General features: G+C 48.0%; 1 protein-coding gene and 1 long non-coding RNA gene across 3 annotated transcripts in view; one reads left to right on the top strand and one right to left on the bottom strand.

Annotated features, from left to right (window-relative positions):
- Positions 1 to 6,794: 6,794 nt before the first annotated feature.
- On the bottom strand, positions 6,795 to 11,871 carry LOC130457232 (uncharacterized). Its single transcript, XR_008916383.1, has 2 exons — positions 11,134 to 11,871; positions 6,795 to 8,626 (listed from the first exon to the last, which is right to left on the bottom strand). It is a non-coding gene; the product is annotated as an uncharacterized LOC130457232 (long non-coding RNA).
- A 755-nt stretch (positions 11,872 to 12,626) lies between these two features.
- The window catches only part of PPP1R9B (protein phosphatase 1 regulatory subunit 9B), a 32,094-nt gene continuing 27,635 nt past the window's right edge, over positions 12,627 to 17,085 (top strand). The window contains exon 1 of one of the 2 annotated variants that reach the window (XM_056816893.1): positions 12,627 to 14,594. In XM_056816893.1, coding sequence (XP_056672871.1) covers positions 13,185 to 14,594 — 1,410 coding nt within the window. In that variant the 5' untranslated portion in view covers positions 12,627 to 13,184. The remainder of the gene's footprint in view (positions 14,595 to 17,085) is intronic. The other variant, XM_056816894.1, reaches the window with a different exon arrangement.

Genomic DNA, 17,085 nt, shown 5'->3' with positions numbered 1-17,085 from the left:
GTTATCTAGGGAACCTGAATTCCGAGGCCAGAGAATGCATGCAGTGACCTCTCCAGGCCTTTCAATTGGCTTTTGTGTCTCCTTACTTCTCTGCTCCCACCCTGCCTCCTATTTTTCAGGGACATTCTGTCCCACTTCACTTCACTCCCAGAGGAAAAGAACACTTCTTTGGGAAGCCAGGGTCAAGCTCAGCTCCCTTAAGGAACCAGGGAAGGAAAATGTTTCCCAAGCCCAGCTCGGTTTATGTGCCTTGAATGTCCCCAGGTGATTTAGGTTCTAGACCAGAATGTTTCATCAAACTGTTGTTGCTGTTTAGTAATTTTTTCACTCGTATTTGACTCTTTGTAACTCATTTTGGGGATTTTCTCAGCAAAGATATTGGAGAGGTTTGCCATTTCCTTCTCTAGCTCATTTTACAGATGGGGAAACTGAAGTCAACAGTGTTAAGTGACTTGCCAGGGTCACACTGCTAGTATCTGAGTCTGGATTTGAACTCAGGTCTTCCTGACTGCAGGCCCAGCACTCTATCCATTGTCCCAATTAGCTGTCCATTTAAACAAATTACCTATTTATTAAACACCTACTGTGTGCATAGCACAGAGCAGGGAACATGTGTAAGGCATGGTTGCTATTCTCATGGAAGTTCTCTCTGGGCATGAGGCAAAGTATTAACAGAAAATATAATCATGATGATAAGTGTAGTGTGGATGAGTGTATGAAGAGCTGTTCTTGGTGCTAAGAAGATCTGGATTCAAATCCTGCCTCTAGTCCATTCCACCTGGCTAAGTGATACAACCTCTTGGTTTTCTTGGCACTCTCTAAGACTGTTCATAGCAAAGAAGGTGCCCACTTTTATTAGAGAGGGAACTTATCATACCAGTGAAACTATGGGTCTCATCCAAATCCCTATACTAAGAATAATTGATATTTATCAAACATTTCAAAGTTGAGGAAGAATTTCACATTCATCATTCATTTGAATTCTACCTCAACTCAGGGGGGTAGGTATTATCAGGATTGTTATCCCCATTTTATGAAGGAGAAAACTGAGGTTTAGATAGGTTAAACATCCCACTCTTGGTCCCACATTTGGTATCAGAGGTGGGATTTGGATTAGAGCTTTCCCAATACCAGATGCAGCAAAGGTTCTACTGTTGCACATTGCCTCTCCTTCCACAAAAATGTAACCTTAGTGCCAAGATCACCCTTCTGTCAGTGTGTATCAGAGGGACACAGAAAAGTGACTAGTGAGTTAGAATAATAATATTAATCATGACTGTCATGGTAGTTTCATGATAAAGGAACTGGCTTCTCAAGTGGCTGATTGTGGGATTTGAGCTCCACCTGAGGGTATAAACCATTCTTTTGTAGGAGAGTGAAAATAGTCTCCTTTTAGAGGCAGTGTGGCATAGTAGTGGGGACACTGGATTCTGAATCAGCTTCAACAATTAATAGCTCTGTGACCTTAGAAAAGTCATTTCAGTTTTTTGAAACCATCTTTTCAGTATAAAGAAAGAAAGAGGAAGGGTTACAAGGGTTAGAAAATGGGGATTATAATGTGGTTTATCACTTCAAGCTCTGGTATTGCAGCTAATACCTCCTCTTCTTCTCATGTAAGAATGAATGAGTAGTGGCAAAGAATTGGAAACTGAGGAGGATGCCCATCAGTTAGGGAATGGCTGAACCAGTGGTGGTAAATGGTTGTAATGGAATAATGCTGTGCCATAAGAAATTATGAACTGGATAAGTTCAGAAAAACCTGGGAAGACTTGTATGAACTGATCCAAAGCAGAGTGAGCAGAACCAAGAGAACACGGCATATCACAACAGAAGTACTGTATGATGATCAACTGTGAAGGACTAAACTATTATTAGCAATGCCAGGTTCCAAAATAACCCCAAAGGATTCCTGTTGAAAAATGCTTCCCATAGCCTTAGAAGGAACCGTCAGAGTCTGAATGCAGATCCAGACATACCATTTGTCACTTTATTTCCCTCATGAGTTTTTTCTCATATGTGCAATATGTGTCTTCTTTCACGGCATGAGGAATATGGAATTATTATTGCATGATGGCACTGGTAAAAACTATATCAGACTATTTACCATCTGGAGAGGAAGAAGAAAAGGGACAGAGGGAGAGAAGTTGGATTGCAAAATGACATAACAATTGTTAAAAAATGTTTTTTAATTGTAATTGAATGATAAATTAAAAAGAATATTAAAAGAATGAATGAGGTTTGATTGAAGGACATTTCCTCTCTGTCCTCCTCCCTCCTCACCCAAAAATTAACTTTGGTTCATTTTGCCCTTCCCCAGAATTGCCCCTGGAAATCTCAAAACATAGCTAGAATAAAGCTCCTATAGCAGACTCTAGACAAGTATTCAGGGTAATATGAGTATAATGGGTGCAGGCCAGTCCTTGAAGGATTGCAAGGGGGCCAAAAACCCTTTTAATCTTTATGTCTCTTGGAAGTCTAAACACAGGCAATAATCTGAGATTTCCCAGAGGCAGTTCTGATTGGGAGTGAGAAGAGAAATGAGTCAAAGAGTGTCGACTGTGGCAGAGATGCCCTAAGATTGGACCCAGTCTGTATAAACCCAGAACTCAGGGTGCTGGGCCACAGATCATAATAATACTTACCCTTCAGGGTTGCTGCCAGGAAAGTAATTTGTAATCTCTATTTCCACATTTCCAGTAATCCTACAGAACTCTATGAGACAGACAGGTATTCACAGGCAAGTATACACCAAAGGCTTCTTGGAAGAGGCTGGCTATGAGGTAGACATTGAGATGAGGACCAAGGTTGAATTTCTCTTCCCTACTCTTTCAATTACAATATTCAGGACTAAACATTTTCTTTCATAACCTTATGAGATGGTTAGCACAAAAATTCTAATTCCCATTTTATAGATGAGAAAACTGAGGCTTAGAAAGATTAATTGCTTTACTCATTCATGCAACTAGAACATGTCAAAGACAGAACTAGAATCCAGGGCTTCCAGCTCCCAAGTCCGGGATCTTTCCACTATACCGCCAGTGATATATGAAAATATGTATTAACAGTTTGGGAGGGGATGGAAAAAGAGTGTGAGTTCTTAGAAAATGCCGACTCAAGGAAGGATCACTACATTTTAATTTTTTCCACAACCTCCCTCCGTATCTCTGGGGCTCCCACGCCTGACGATCACTGCCTGCGCCTTGCAAAATACATCTTTACAGTCCCTCCAAGCCCAGCTAAATATAGACTTTCTTTTTAAGCAATAAGCAAGGGAAGATTTGGAGAAATCTCTTCTCTTTTCTTCACTGACCAGCCTCCCAGGGACTCCTACAAATATACACAACTCCTCTTTCCTCCTAGGACAGATATATGATGAGTGTGTCATATCTGTGAGTATAAAGACATCATTTATATACATGCATATATAATAAATATGTCCGATCCCGGGATGAGGGGGCTGGAACGAGGAGGAGATGGCTATCATACCAGAAATGAAAGTAGGAGAGGGAACAGAGATTATGGAGGCAGAAAGAGTTGGGATACCCATTGTCGATATCCCCCTGCCTCCGGGCTAAATGGACCCAAGGACCTGAGCGCCAAGGAAGTATAGGATTCTGGGTCCTAATGTTAAGAATGACTGAGAAGTGAAGCACTCTGGGAAGCTGTCTGTCTGATCCCTTTATCTAGAGTTCTGTCCCCCTCAGAGAGCCCTGCGCATTTAAGAGAATTCCAGGCGCTGAAGGATGGAGCGGGACCACTTCATGGGTGATAATAATAGCTGAGATTTACATCACCCTTCCAGGTTCACAAAATGATCCATTATCTCAGGCGCGCTTCACGTCAAGCCCGCGGGGGTAGGCACGACGGATATTATTATCATCCCCATTTTTACAGATGAAGAAACAGGGCTCAGCCAAGTTAAGCGATTTGCCCAGAGTCACCCAGCTAGTAACAGGGATGTGAGCTCAGGTCACCCTGAAAGCCAGATTTAGCCTCGTGTTTGCTAAGCCCTGATGCTTTCGTCATAAAAGAGAGGGGAATTTCACAAAGAATACAAGAGGAACCCAAGGTCCCAAATGAAGTATCAGGTATCCCAAAAGTCTTAGTGCCGTTAAAGAACAAACAAACCCTTCTCCCATCTCAGAATCAATACTGGATATTGGTTCTAAAGCAGAAGAATGGTAAGGGCTAGGCCATGGGGGTTAAGTGACTTGTCCAGGGTCACCCAGCTAGGAAGTGTCTGAGGCCAGATCCTAGTCTCAATCCACTGAGCCACCCAGCTGCTCGCTTAGCGCCATTCTGAGAGCAGCTAGGTGGCGCAGTGGATAGGGAGCTGGGCCTGGACTCCTCTTCTTAAGTTCGAATCTGGCTTCAGACACTTACCAGCTGCGTGACCCTTGGCAAGGCACTTCACCCTGTTTTTCTCAGTTCCTCATAGTAAAACGAGCCGGAGACGGAAATGGTAAAACCACTCCAGTATCTTTGCCAGGAAAACCCCAAGTGGGGTCAGGAAGAGCCGGACAGGACTAAACAACAACAAGCTCGCTTGCTCATACCCAGACTCCAACGGTTCAGGACACACTCATTTACCCAGGGGGAGGCGCACACTCGCAGCTATTCGTCTCAGACAGACGTAAACACACATTCCCAGTTGGAGACACAGACAGGCGCGTTCACATATAAAATAAAAGGGTTGGATGAGATAATCACTAAGGCCCCTTCCAGTTCTGTGTTTCTAGACAGACCCACCACCAGCCAAGCAGCCTGCATGATTTTAGTGCCAGAAGGGACCTCGGAGGTCACCCAATCCAGTCTCCTCACCCTCCTCATTTTACAAAGGAGGAAACTGGGGACGGCTGGGTGACTCAGTGGATAGCCAAGACTGGAGACAGGAGGTCCTGGGTTCCAATCTGGCCTCAGATCCTTCCTAGCTGTATGACCCTGGGCAAGTCACTTAACCCCCATTGCTAGCCCTTACTGCTCCTCTGCCTTGGAACTGATACTTAGTATTCAAAGGAAAAGTAAGGATTTTTAAAAAAAAGAAAGAAATGAGCGGCCTCCGGCACACAGGAGACAAAGGACAAAGCCAGGAAGCTCACCCTCATACTAGGAGATGGGATCCAGTAGGGGAACCCCACCCAGAATCCACAAAGCACATCTCCCACAGAGAGAAGTGCCTGGCAAGGTTTGGGGTTTGGATTCTCTTCTGTTGACCTTCTCCCAAAAGGGGTACGGCTGGGGGCAGCAAGAAGCTGAATGGGAAGAAGAGGGAGCAGGTAAAAAGTATATACTGTTACAGGGGAACAAGGGAGACAATAGTGCAAAAGGGGAGATAATAGTCCAAACCCTGATACCCTTAATAACCAATCAATGAATTCAGTTCCTCAAATATTTGTTGAGGTCCTACTATGTGCACAATGGGGTGGCTAGATGGCAAAGTAAAGTCCTGAACCTGAAGTGAGGAAGATCAGAATTCAAAGCCAGCCTCTGATGCTTTCTAGTTATATAACCCTAGGCAAGTCACTTAACTCTCTTTGCCTCAGTTTCCTCACCTGTAAAATGAGATGGAGAGGGACATGGCAGACCGCTCTAGTATCTCTGCCAAGAAAACTTTCAATGGGGTCATGAAGAGTTGGACATGATTGAAATGAATGAACAATAACATGCAAATTGAGAGGCAATGTGGTATAGTGGATAGAGAGCTGCCTTCTGGGACAGGAAGATTTGCCTTCAAGTCCTTCCCCAGATACATGGGCAGATCTCTTGTGAGCTGGAGATCTAGCTGATAGCAGGAATGGGAGTTTCCCCATATCAGTGAATCATGAGTCCTTTCTGAGCCCTCTCTCCTGTATGAATGAAGGAATGAACTTCGTGGTACTGGACATCAATCCCTTTAGATACAGTGAAGTGTCGCGGTAGACAGTCCTGGACCTTGACTCAGGAGGACCTCTGTTCAAATATGACTTCAGACACTGGCTCTGTGTGATCCTAGCCATGTCACTTCACCTCTATCTGCCTTAATTTTGTCAACTACAAAATGAGGATAATAATAGCTCTCACCTCCCAGGGTTGTTGAAAAGATTAAATGAGATCATATTTGGAAAAATCCCTTAGCATGGAGGGCAGCTAGGTGGCCCAGTGGGTAGAGCATCAGACCTGAAGACTAGAGGTCCTGGGTTCAAATATGGCCTCAGACACAGGTATGTGACCTAGGAAAGTCACTATACCCCTTTTGTCTAGCCTTTGCCCTTCTGTCGTAGAGCTAAAAGAGAAAGCAAGAGTTTAAAAAATCCCTTAGCACAAGGACTGGCACATAGTAGGTGCTTAATAAATGTTTTCTCTCTTTATAATCTGTATGGTGGGGGTGGGGGGGATGAAAAATGTGTGCAGACCGCTACAATATACATTAGAATGTGATCGAGTGTGCTTGGAGAGGTTTAATGAGGTAGGACTGAATATCTGAGGAAGACTCCAGAGGTTGAAGATGATGACGTTTCTCCACCTCCTCACACAGAAGTAAAGGACGAAACATGCAGGAGACATAAATTTTCTTTCTTTTTTTAAACCCTTACCTTCCATCTTAAAATCAAAATACTGAGTATTGCTTCCAAGGTAGAAAAGCAGTAAAGACTAGGCAACAGGGGTCAAGTGACTTGCCCAGGGTCACACAGCTGGGAAGTGTCTGGAGTCATATTTGAGCCCATGACCTCCTATCTCTAGGCCTGACTTTCAATCCAGTAAGCCACCTAGCTGCACCCCCTGCTTCCCTTCCTTCATAGATTTTCAGACAGAGGCAATGGAAGGAATTTATTTTATTTGTTTGTCTTTGCATATTTGTTACAAGAGTTTTGTTTTTCTTTTTTCCAGTGTAATGAGGGAAGGTGGGAGGAAGAAAAAATAAATGCTTAAGTGAAAATAAATTTAATTTAATTAAGAAACGAAGAGGGGGAAGCTGGTGGCTCAGTGGATGGAGAGCCAGGACTAGAAACGGGAGGTCCTGGGTTCAAATATGACCTCAGACTCTTCCTTAACTGTGTGACCTTGGGCAAGTCACTTAACCCCATTTGCCTAGCCCTTACCTGTCTTCTGCCTGGGAACCCATACACAGTATTGATTCTAAGACAGAAGGTGAAAGTTTTTAAAAAATGACTCGAAGAGAAAGATTTGAAGAAGGAGAGATTCCATCTAGCCTAGAAGATCAATGAAGGCTTTAGGCAAGAGGTGGCCCCAAGCTGGGCCTTGATAAAAAGGGATTTTGATAGGCTGAGTTGAGGGGGAGAGGGAAGAAGGTGTGTTCCAAAGCCTGGCAAAGGCAATTGGTGTAAATGCAGGGAGGTGGGAAGGGACAGCTGGAGAGTGAAAAAGAATGAGTTGGTTTTTTGAGTACAAAGTACATGAGAACAGGACGGTTCAGGGAGGGCTAGTGCCTAGTGTGAGGGCTGCGTTTCTTCTTGGGGATCCACCTGCCACTCAGCTCTCACCAGTGGCTCCAAGAAGCTGTAGCAAGTGCAGTGATCACGCCACTGTCTAGGCGGGCGGGTAACCGAAAGTCCTTCAACCCATCTGTGAGTTAGGAGGTGTCTGCCCCAGGCATATGAAGAGGGTGGGATGGGTGGATGAGAACAATTTGTTCCTTACAGCAATGAGAGCTGAAGTCATGGAAGTGGATGAGACAGACAAAGGGGAGGTTTTACAAAGGGAAAAAGATCAGGGAAGAGGACAGAGAGGGAAATGTCCTTAGTGGATAAGAGAAGGAAGTGAAATCGCCATAGGAATCAGACAGGAAAAGCTGGGCGACTTAGAATAGGGTGACAGAAGGCTGATGCTGGGGGTTATCCAAGGTTAAGGATTAGCAGACTAGAAACAGGGAAAGTCAAGGGATGTGTGTGTGTGTGTGCTCATGAGTGGAGGAGCATGTATCCTTGAAATGAGTCTAGCCTCTTATTCAGGACCATACTTGGGAAAGGGAAGCTATGTGGCACAATGGATAGTGCACTGGGCCTGGAGTCAGGGAGACTCATTTTCTCAGAGTTCAGATCTAGTCTTAGATACTTAGTAGTGGTGTGACTCTAGGAAAAGTCACTTAATTCTGCCTCAGTTTCCTCATCTGTCAAGTCAAATGAACTGGAGAAGGAAGTGGCAAGCCACTCTAGTATCTGTGCCCCCCCCCCCCCAATCCCCATTTGAGGTCATGAAGAGTCAGAAATGACTGAAAAAACAACTGAACAAAAATACTTGGGAAGATGAAGGCTCAGGTGGTGGTCCCTGCTATCTTCTCCTTTTTTCTGCCAGTTGTACACAGGAGAAACTGGGCTATATCAAGGGTAGTCTTAGAAGGAGAAAAGAAACAAAATTCAAACACATAGCCTGAGGAGAGAGTCCAATAGCAGAGAGAGGTTCAGTGCCTTGGGAACAGTTGGCTGGAGGCCTTACAAGGAAATAGTGTGTGAGCATAAATCTTCAGGCCTTGAGCGTCAATTGCAGAAGCTTCTTCCATTCCCTCCTTATCTTATCTGCTTGAGTCACAATGCTTAGTACCAATAGGTATAGATCTTCAAAGTGCTGAGTGAGTTGTCCATAGAGATGGCTCTGCCTTCACCTTCTTTTTTAGTCTCAGTTTCCCCATCTGTAAAATGAAGGCAACCATCCAAAATTTCTTTACCAAAATAAACAGGACAAAAGTGTGTTTTGGAAACAAATTTCCCAGAGAAGAGAAAGGACAGATTAGGTGACAGTAAGAAGCAATGGCAAGAAAGACTGATGTACTGCTCCCCTTTTCCTTTTCAGGCTGAACAAATAGAAATGGGCTGGTCTTACCACAAAAGCAATAGCTTGAACATTAATAATTTCCTATTCGTAGCAAGAAACCCTGGCAACAAATATCTCCCCCAGAAGGAAGGTGGGAAATCTTTGACTAGGTTGAGTTGGGGGGTGGGGAATATCAGGATTTAGATATGGATCTGAGGCAGGGGATCAGATGAGGTGACCTCTAGGCTTTCCATCACCACCCTCTCAGTTGTTCCTGCCCCACCCAGGTTTCTTCTTAACCCTTGGGAAGAAGTGATTGCAAAGCACTTAACTCTCCCTAAAAGCTTCTTTTGGAATTGTGAGTGTGATGGGCAGGAAGAGGGAGGGAAGCAGCTCAACAAACCAGGGCCCCATTAAATAATAATTCTCTTTATTAATTCTGTTCAGGTCCACTCTGGACCTCATTTGGTCAGCACATTAGCAGGATACATCTCCACCTCATCCCAGATCCCAAAGCACTTAACTTGGCTTTGCCCCCAAAATACCCCAGACTAGGTAAGTCAAAGCTAGGCATCTTAGCAAATTCAGTATCAACTTTGAGCCCCAGTTAAGAGAGAAAGGTGGGGAAGAAAGGAGAGATATTGGTATAGGAGGCTAATCAAAATGAGCAACTTAATAGCTTTTCTATTGTCTCTCTCCCAGAGCATCAGTTTCCCTATCTCTACAGAAGCCAGGAAGGGCTACTGAGACATTTGAGATGATTAAACTTTCTGGGTATTGGAGATGATGAGTAGAGAAATCTAGTACATACAAGATTATAGGAGGCTGTATTCAAGCCCACATGTTGAAAGGGGCTAAAAGCCTTTGGGGCTCAAGTAGGTCCTTTTACAGGTATCCCCAGGTTGTCCCTAATCCTGATCTTAGTATCTTGCAAGGGCCAGACTACAGGGAAAGCCAGGTTTCAAAACCTTCCTATCCTTTCTCCAAGAAAATCAGTAGCATAATGGAAATAGAAGTCAGAGAATCAGTATTTTAAATCCTAACTTGGCCCCTAAGTGACCTATTTTCTGTCCATTTGGGGTGGGAATGGGGTTCAGAGCTGAAGGAGATCCTATGAATAGATTCATTTGCTAGTAATGTTTCCTCAGACAAGTCACGTCATCTAGTCTGGAACTTAATTTCCTATCTGTTAAAAAAAAGGGGGGGGATGGGGAGAGGCAACTGGTGGCTCAGTTGATAGAAAGCCAGGACTAGAAGTACTGGATTTAAATCTAGCCTCAGATACTTCCTAGTTGTGTGACCCTGTCTGTTGAAGGTCATATTCTCAAATAATTAAATCTTGATCTTTTGCTACAGCCCTTCCTAAATCCTGTTACCCTGAGTAGGGTAGAGATTGGAATAATTAAATTTTGATCTATGCTGCAGCCCTTCCTAAATTCTGTTAAGACTGAGTAGGGTGGAGATTGCAATTTCCAAGACCTGGTTCTGTCATTCCAAGTATCTCCATTGTATCAATTCTAAAATCAATCATGACTCAAAGAAATTCCTGTTCTATGCTTAAGCATAGGTCAAAGCCCTTTCCATTGTTCAGCAAAAGGTTTCTGTCCTAAAGTAATCTTAAGAAGGGAGGAGGAGGAACCTCCCATGCCAATGGGGTTCACATTCCAATAGAGTTCCCACTCTCAATAGGAAATTTTTCAAGTATGAAATTTCCCAATGGTGAAATTTCCAACATTTATAAGTCTAAGAAATTTTAAGGTTTACACCCTAGATAAGTCAACTTAAACCCCATTGCCTGACCCTTACAGCTTTTTGGCTTTAGAATCAATACATTGGTTTTAAGACACAAGATGTGGGTTTAAAAGCAAATAAACAAAAAGGGGGTCTGGATTGGGGTGGGGTGAGGCAGCTAGGTGGCTCAGTGGATTCAGAGCCAAGCCAAGAGATGGGAAGTCCTGAGTTCAAATTTGATCTCAGATGCTTCCTAGCTGTGTGACCCTAGGCAAGTCATTTAATCTCAACTGCTGAGTTTCTCTTCTGATTCTAAAACAGCAGGTAAGGATTTTTTTTTTTTAATGTGGGGTGGGGGTGGATTTTGGATTAGATCACCTTTAAGGTTTCTCCTAACTCCAAACCAATCATTATCATCGTTATTACTATTACTATTGTTCTATATTTAAATAGAGTCTAAAGGAAAAAAAGAGATCTTGAAGGTTTACAAAGTATTTTCCTCACAACAACCCAAAGTAGAGGTAACAGCCCCAAGAGGGAGGCAGTGATTATTATTGTTATGGTACAGATGAGAAAATTGCTCATTGGTTAAGCGATGTGGCAGAGGTCACATCTCCAGCAAGTGAATCTGTAGTCCTGAGATCGGTAAGGTACCTTTTCAGCTCTGCCATTCTATGAATCCTCCTCATACCGGAGAAACTGGGATTTCCCAGCTATCCTTCCAAAATCGCTGAGGACCTCCTCCTTTAGATGAGGTGTGGGGGTGCTGTCTCCCTGGACTAGCTGGGCTATAGTGCAGAGGAGGGGCAGGACTCCAGGGTCTTCTTACCGTCAGGAGCTCGGTTCCTACTAGCTTCTCCCCAAAGACCCTTTAGCTCCGTCGGTCGAAAGCTTCGGTGCTCAAGTTACCAGACCCTTCCCTCATCCTCATTCCCAAAGATCAAGCTATCTAGATCCCAGGGTCCTAGACACCCCTTACCCATAGGGTTTTCCTATATAGGGCCCTACATCCCTGGGATGATTCCACTACCCCCCTTCTCTCCAGGCGGACAGGGCCAGCTGCCTGAGTGTGGGAAGTGCGGAGGGGGAGGAGGAGGATGGGAAAAGAGGAAAGGGGGGCGGAGAAGGAGGGAGGGGAGGGGAGGGCGGCAGGAAGGCTAGAGATGCAGGAAGCAACCTCGAGTGGGGGGAGGCTTTGTGCCTGAGTTGTCTTCTGGGTCCTAGGGTCCTCCGTGTACCCCGTTTTTGGAATCTGGGGAAAATGAAGCTGGGGGGCATCGGATTTCTGGGGATAAGGTGGAGAAACTTATTCCATTGATCTGGGAGTCTAGGGGTGGGGCATTCACTGAAGGTCTGGATTCTCCAGGCTGTTCTCAAAGCAGAATCTCAATTCTCTTTTCTTCTGGGGTCATGGTGTGGAGATGAAGAGACAAAAATGGAGTGGGGAGGAGGGTTAAACCCCTGCCCAGCGCCTAGGAGCAACCATTCTAGGTAAAGGAAAAAATAAACGATGCCACGGGAGGGAAAAATGTCCAGCCTCCGGGGCCCTTTTGGCTTCACTTCCCAGAACCCATTTCTGTTGGAGAAACGCCCATTCCAAGGGCTCCAAGGATCCAGGAGACAGACCGGGACCCCATTTAGTCTGTCTCCACTTTGCAGCCTCCCGAAAGATCAGTGGCATGTCTGTAGGTATTCCCCTCCATCCAGATGACTGACTAGATCTAGTCTAGTTTTCCTCTTAATTATTCTGCCTCTCCCCAATTCCATCTCAGAGTTGGACGTATAGGGGTACTCCCCAAAAGCAAGTCTTTCCGACCTACTCAGCCCCTACCTAGAGTTCTGAGTTTGGGGGAAGTTGAAAAGAAGCGGTTGAAGAGTGTGCCCCCTTTCTAGAAGGGGTGAAGAAGCTGTGTTCAGTTCTTTGGATCAGAGTTAGAACTGGAAATGGACAGGCTTGCAGTTGATTGGTGTGTTGGCGGTGGGGGCTCAAGGGGCGGGTCCACTGGTGACTGGCCCTGGACTCCTGGAGAGAGGGTTCCACAGTGAGGGGGAGGCTGGGGCCCAGGTCCCCGGAAATCCCTGTCGCTTTAGGACCCAGAAGGGCCCGTCCCCCAGCGGCCGCGAAGAGAAGGGCACCGGCTCAGTTCTCAGGCAGCAGCGGCTGTGGCAGAGAGAGAGAGAAAGACAGAGGAAAAGGGGAGTTGGGGGGGAGGGAAGCAGGCAGTCAGGCAGGCAGGCAAGGCAGGCAGACAGGCAGGCAGGCAGGCAAGCAGGCAGGCAGGCAGGCAGACAGGCCGGAACCGAGGAGAAGCGGAGCCTAGACCTAGCTGGAGCTGCGAGAGGGAACAGTGACAGCAGCATAAGAATCTCGAGGAGCTCCGAGGCAAGACCATGGCTCCCGGGGTCCTCCGGCCTCCAGAGATCCGAATCTGCCATCCCGGGTGGGGGATGGACTGACTGCCTGCTTGTCTGTCTCTCGCTGACACCGCCGCCTACAATGTGAACCGGATTCCGCCTGCCGCTTGTTCGGGGGGAGGGGAGGGAGGGAGGGGGCTCCGGCTGTGGTCGGCCGCTTGTTTTGGGGGGGGGGTCAGACTCAGGCAAGCCGCTTGGAAGGGTTTTGGGGAAGGGATCCGGACGGTAGCCAGTCCCTTGTTCAGTGGAGAGGCAGAGAAAGGGGGGATGCGAACCCGGTTCCCCCCATCATGATGAAGACGGAGCCGCGCGGCCCCGGGGGCCCCCTTCGGAGCGCTTCCCCTCACCGTAGCGCCTATGAGGCTGGGATCCAGGCCCTGAAAACCCCGTCCGACACTCCGGGGGCAGACGAGGCCCCGAAGGTTCCCCATCATAAGAAATATGGCTCCAATGTCCACAGGATCAAAAGCATGTTCCTCCAGATGGGGACTGCTGGGCCTCCGGGTGGCTGGGGAGAGGGCAGCAGCGGGGCGGGGGGAGCCGGGCCCCCAGATCCCCCTCCGAGGGTGCCCGAGCGCTCCGTGCGCCTCTCTCTGCCTCGGGCCAGCAGCCTCAACGAGAACGTGGACCACAGCGCGCTGCTGAAGCTGGGCACCAGCGTGTCGGAGCGGGTGAGCCGCTTTGACTCCAAGCCGGCACAGCCGGCCCAGCCCTCGCTACCGCCCCAGCCGCTGTCCAGGTTGCAGGAGACAAGGAAGTTGTTCGAGCGCAGCCCCGCCGGGGCGGCGGCCGGACCCGGAGGCGACAAGGAGGCCGCCACCCGGCGGCTCCTGAGGCAGGAGCGGGCCAGCCTTCAGGACCGGAAGCTGGACGTGGTGGTGCGCTTCAACGGCAGCACCGAGGCTCTGGACAAGCTGGACACGGACGCCGTGTCCCCTACCGTCAGCCAGCTGAGCGCTGTCTTCGAGAAGGCGGACTTAAGGTCTGGCCTCCACCGGGGGCCCGGCGCACCACCGCTCAACTCCAAGCTAGTCAGCAAGAGGTCTCGGGCTTTCCTGCCCACACCTCCCGCCCCGTCGGCTGATGGGCCCAGCGAGAAGGAGCGGGGATCTGGGGGACAGCCGCAGCCTCAGGGGCAGCCCCAGCAGCCGCTGCAGCGCTCGGCCCCGGTCCGCCCTCCTCCCAAGCCCCGGGAGGTGCGCAAGATTAAGCCGGTGGAGGTGGAGGAGAGTGGAGAATCCGAGGCCGAGGCAGCAGCGGGAGAGGTGATCCAGGCTGAGGTGACAGTCCACGCGGCCCTAGAGAACGGCGCCGTGGCTGTGGCGGTCCCCGCCGGACCCCCAGAGGAGCAGAGCGCTCCAGCTGCCTTGGAGGATGAAGGGGACGCAGAGAGGGGAGTAGGGGGCTCTGGAGGAAGCCGGGCGCCTGACGTGGCCCCGGAGGAAGGGGATGAGTCCAAGAGGGAGGACTTCTCCGAAGCGGACTTAGTGGACGTGAGCGCCTACAGTGGGCTTGGGGAAGACTCTGGGGGGAGTGGGCTGGAAGAAGAGGAGGAGGAGGAGGAAGAGGAGGACGATGAGGAGGAAGATGGGGAGCCCCCCTATGAGCCAGAATCGGGTTGTGTAGAGATCCCAGGACTCTCCGAGGAGGAGGAGCCGGTCCCCAGCCGGAAAATTCATTTCAGCACTGCACCCATCCAAGTAAGTGCGGTCCCTTGGCATTCACTCCCCACCCCCCCAAACCCTTGCCATGTGCTCTCTGCCCGCCTCCGCCCTGCCAGCTGAGGTTGGCACGTTGAGTCAGCTCCCTCATTGGTGGGAACCCTGCCCCCTCCCAGCTATTCCCTGCAGCCCTGACCCAGAAGTGATTATATTTGGGAGGGGGGATTGCTTAGTTAGAACTATTTATACTGGGTAAAATAAAGCTCATCAGAGTCTCCCTTAAGAAACTGTGCCCTGTGTCGGAGTAAGGGCCGGCACTAGGCTAGCATTGCGCCAGTCTCCTCCCCATGTCCTACATCTCCTGCTTCCTCCCCAGCGAGGATGGCTCTCAGGGTATCCAGTTAGCTATCCTTCAGGTCCCCTTTGGCGAGCTGGCCTAGTCTTCTTTTCCTCCCGCATCTCCAACTATGTGTCAGAGAGAGATGGTGGGGAGGGAGGAAGAGGTGACTCTCCCTTTCCTGCTCACCCACACAGCTGCCTGGGGCAGGCAGTCAATGCCCTGCCCCTGATAGTGCCAGATTATTTTTCCCATTCCCAGAAATGCCTTCTTTCATGGACCCAGGGGGCAGATAGTGGGATAGTTGGGGGATGGGGTGTGTGGGGAAAGTAGCAGACTGAGAATTTCTTTAAAGAAGGCTCCAAACAAAACAGAGGCAGGTGAAACCAACCGGGCAGATCACTGCCCTCTTCCCCCTAAAAAAAAAAATGAGGGGGGAGGGGAGGAACAGGGAAGTAGGACTTTTCCTCCTCTCCTGTCTAGATCAGTATTTCCCCCATTTCAACTTTGCAGAAGTGAAAGGGGGAAGTAGCAAAGGGAGAGCTTTGGAGTGAGATCACAGGACTCCCAGGGTGGCTGAGAGGTGGTAAGGTCTAGGGACTTTCTGCCTCTTTGGACTTCCCTCCCACCCCACCCCCACCCCCAACTCACTGGAGCTCCTGAAGGACCTGGCTTTTCTTGGTAGTGTTTGTAAAGATGGACTGAGATCTCCCGGGTGAGGAGCTGGAGATTTGTCTTAGGTAAGGAGCTGGAAGGGAAACCTTGACTTTCTACTAGTAAAAATCCTTGAGGGTATAAAGAAAAAAGGAATTGGGAAATGGAGAAAATCCTGAAAGGGTGGGGAAGCTGATTCATGCCCAGTCCTTCTTTATAATCATTTCAAAAGCCAGACACCCCGAAGGCTTGGCCTGAGTAAGAACCTATCCTGTCCTCGCAATCTTGTTCATAAGATCCTAAATGACCTGCCCCTCCTCCCCTCTATAATAGTACCATTGAATGAGCTAAAATTACTTAGGCCAATCCTTTCTTTTTACCAAAGATAAAACTGAGAGCTACTAGCAGGCTCTTTCAACACCTTCTGGAACACTGAGAAGGGTGGAGATGGGGGTCAAAGTTTGGACTGCTTTTATATTAAAATTCCCCCTTCTCAGTCCTCTTTCTCCACCTTCCCATACACTTTAGGGGCTTAATGCCTAATAAATGCATTAGTTTTTGAGATGAGAATGGAAAGTATTGGGGCTATGTGTCAGCTGAGGGTGTGTGTGTGTGTGTGTGTGTGTGTTTAGACAGGGGAGAAAAGGTGTCAGAGCAACATGACAATAACTGAGTTCCAGGACTCACCCTAGGGTAGACCCCTGCAGCTCTACCATGTCCTGGCTTCCTTTCCTCCTTTTGTATGTCTAGGCTTTGAATGCTTTCACTCAGATCTAGCTCTAGAACTAAGACCTCAGGCTTCTGTGGCTTGGGTACCTCTGGGAACCTAGCTTTCCCTTCCCCATCCATAGCCTTCCTACATTGGCACGAGGGTCTAACATTCCATACCCTTCCAGTGCCCCCACTCCATCTGTTTGTTTATCATTTCCATAACAACCTCATGGCCAGTGACCAGCCCTTCCTTCTCTAGGGATTGGGAGAGGCAAAGTTTCCCTTCTGAAGTCCCTGAGCTCTCCCCTTCCAGCTAGCCTCTAATGGAAAGCACTAAAAGTGGGTGACCACACCCCTCATGGGCAATCTGGACCCAAACTATACCCCTGAGTAGTGGGAGCAGAGGGTCTGGGCTCTGATAATCACCAGTAGATCTCTCCCAATCAGATGATGCCACAGACTCACTGAATGTCAGAACCCTGAAGAGATCTTAGGATATCACTACAGTCCAAAGCCTTCCTTCGAATAGAGGGAAAGTGACTTGCCCAAGGTCACACCTATCATTAATGTCAGAGATGAACCCAGGACCCAGATCTTTTGACTGCTCTTCCATTATACTGTGTCATCTTTTTCTCAAAGTGTGGGTCAGCGATAAAACATTAATAGGGAGAGGGGAGAGGAGCAGCGCAGAGATGGGAAGTCCTCTACCCTTTGAAGAGAAGTACCTTGAGACAGTTGAAGCTACCAGGAATTATTTAGCCTTGTTTCTCTAGGTTCTGCTCAAGAATATTTTGACACCCAGAAAATGTTTGGCAAAGGCCCCCAGGG

Source organism: Monodelphis domestica, chromosome 2 (assembly GCF_027887165.1).
Source record: "Monodelphis domestica isolate mMonDom1 chromosome 2, mMonDom1.pri, whole genome shotgun sequence".
In the NCBI taxonomy this organism is placed as follows: domain Eukaryota; kingdom Metazoa; phylum Chordata; class Mammalia; order Didelphimorphia; family Didelphidae; genus Monodelphis; species Monodelphis domestica.
This window is presented reverse-complemented; position numbering and strand designations above follow the sequence as displayed.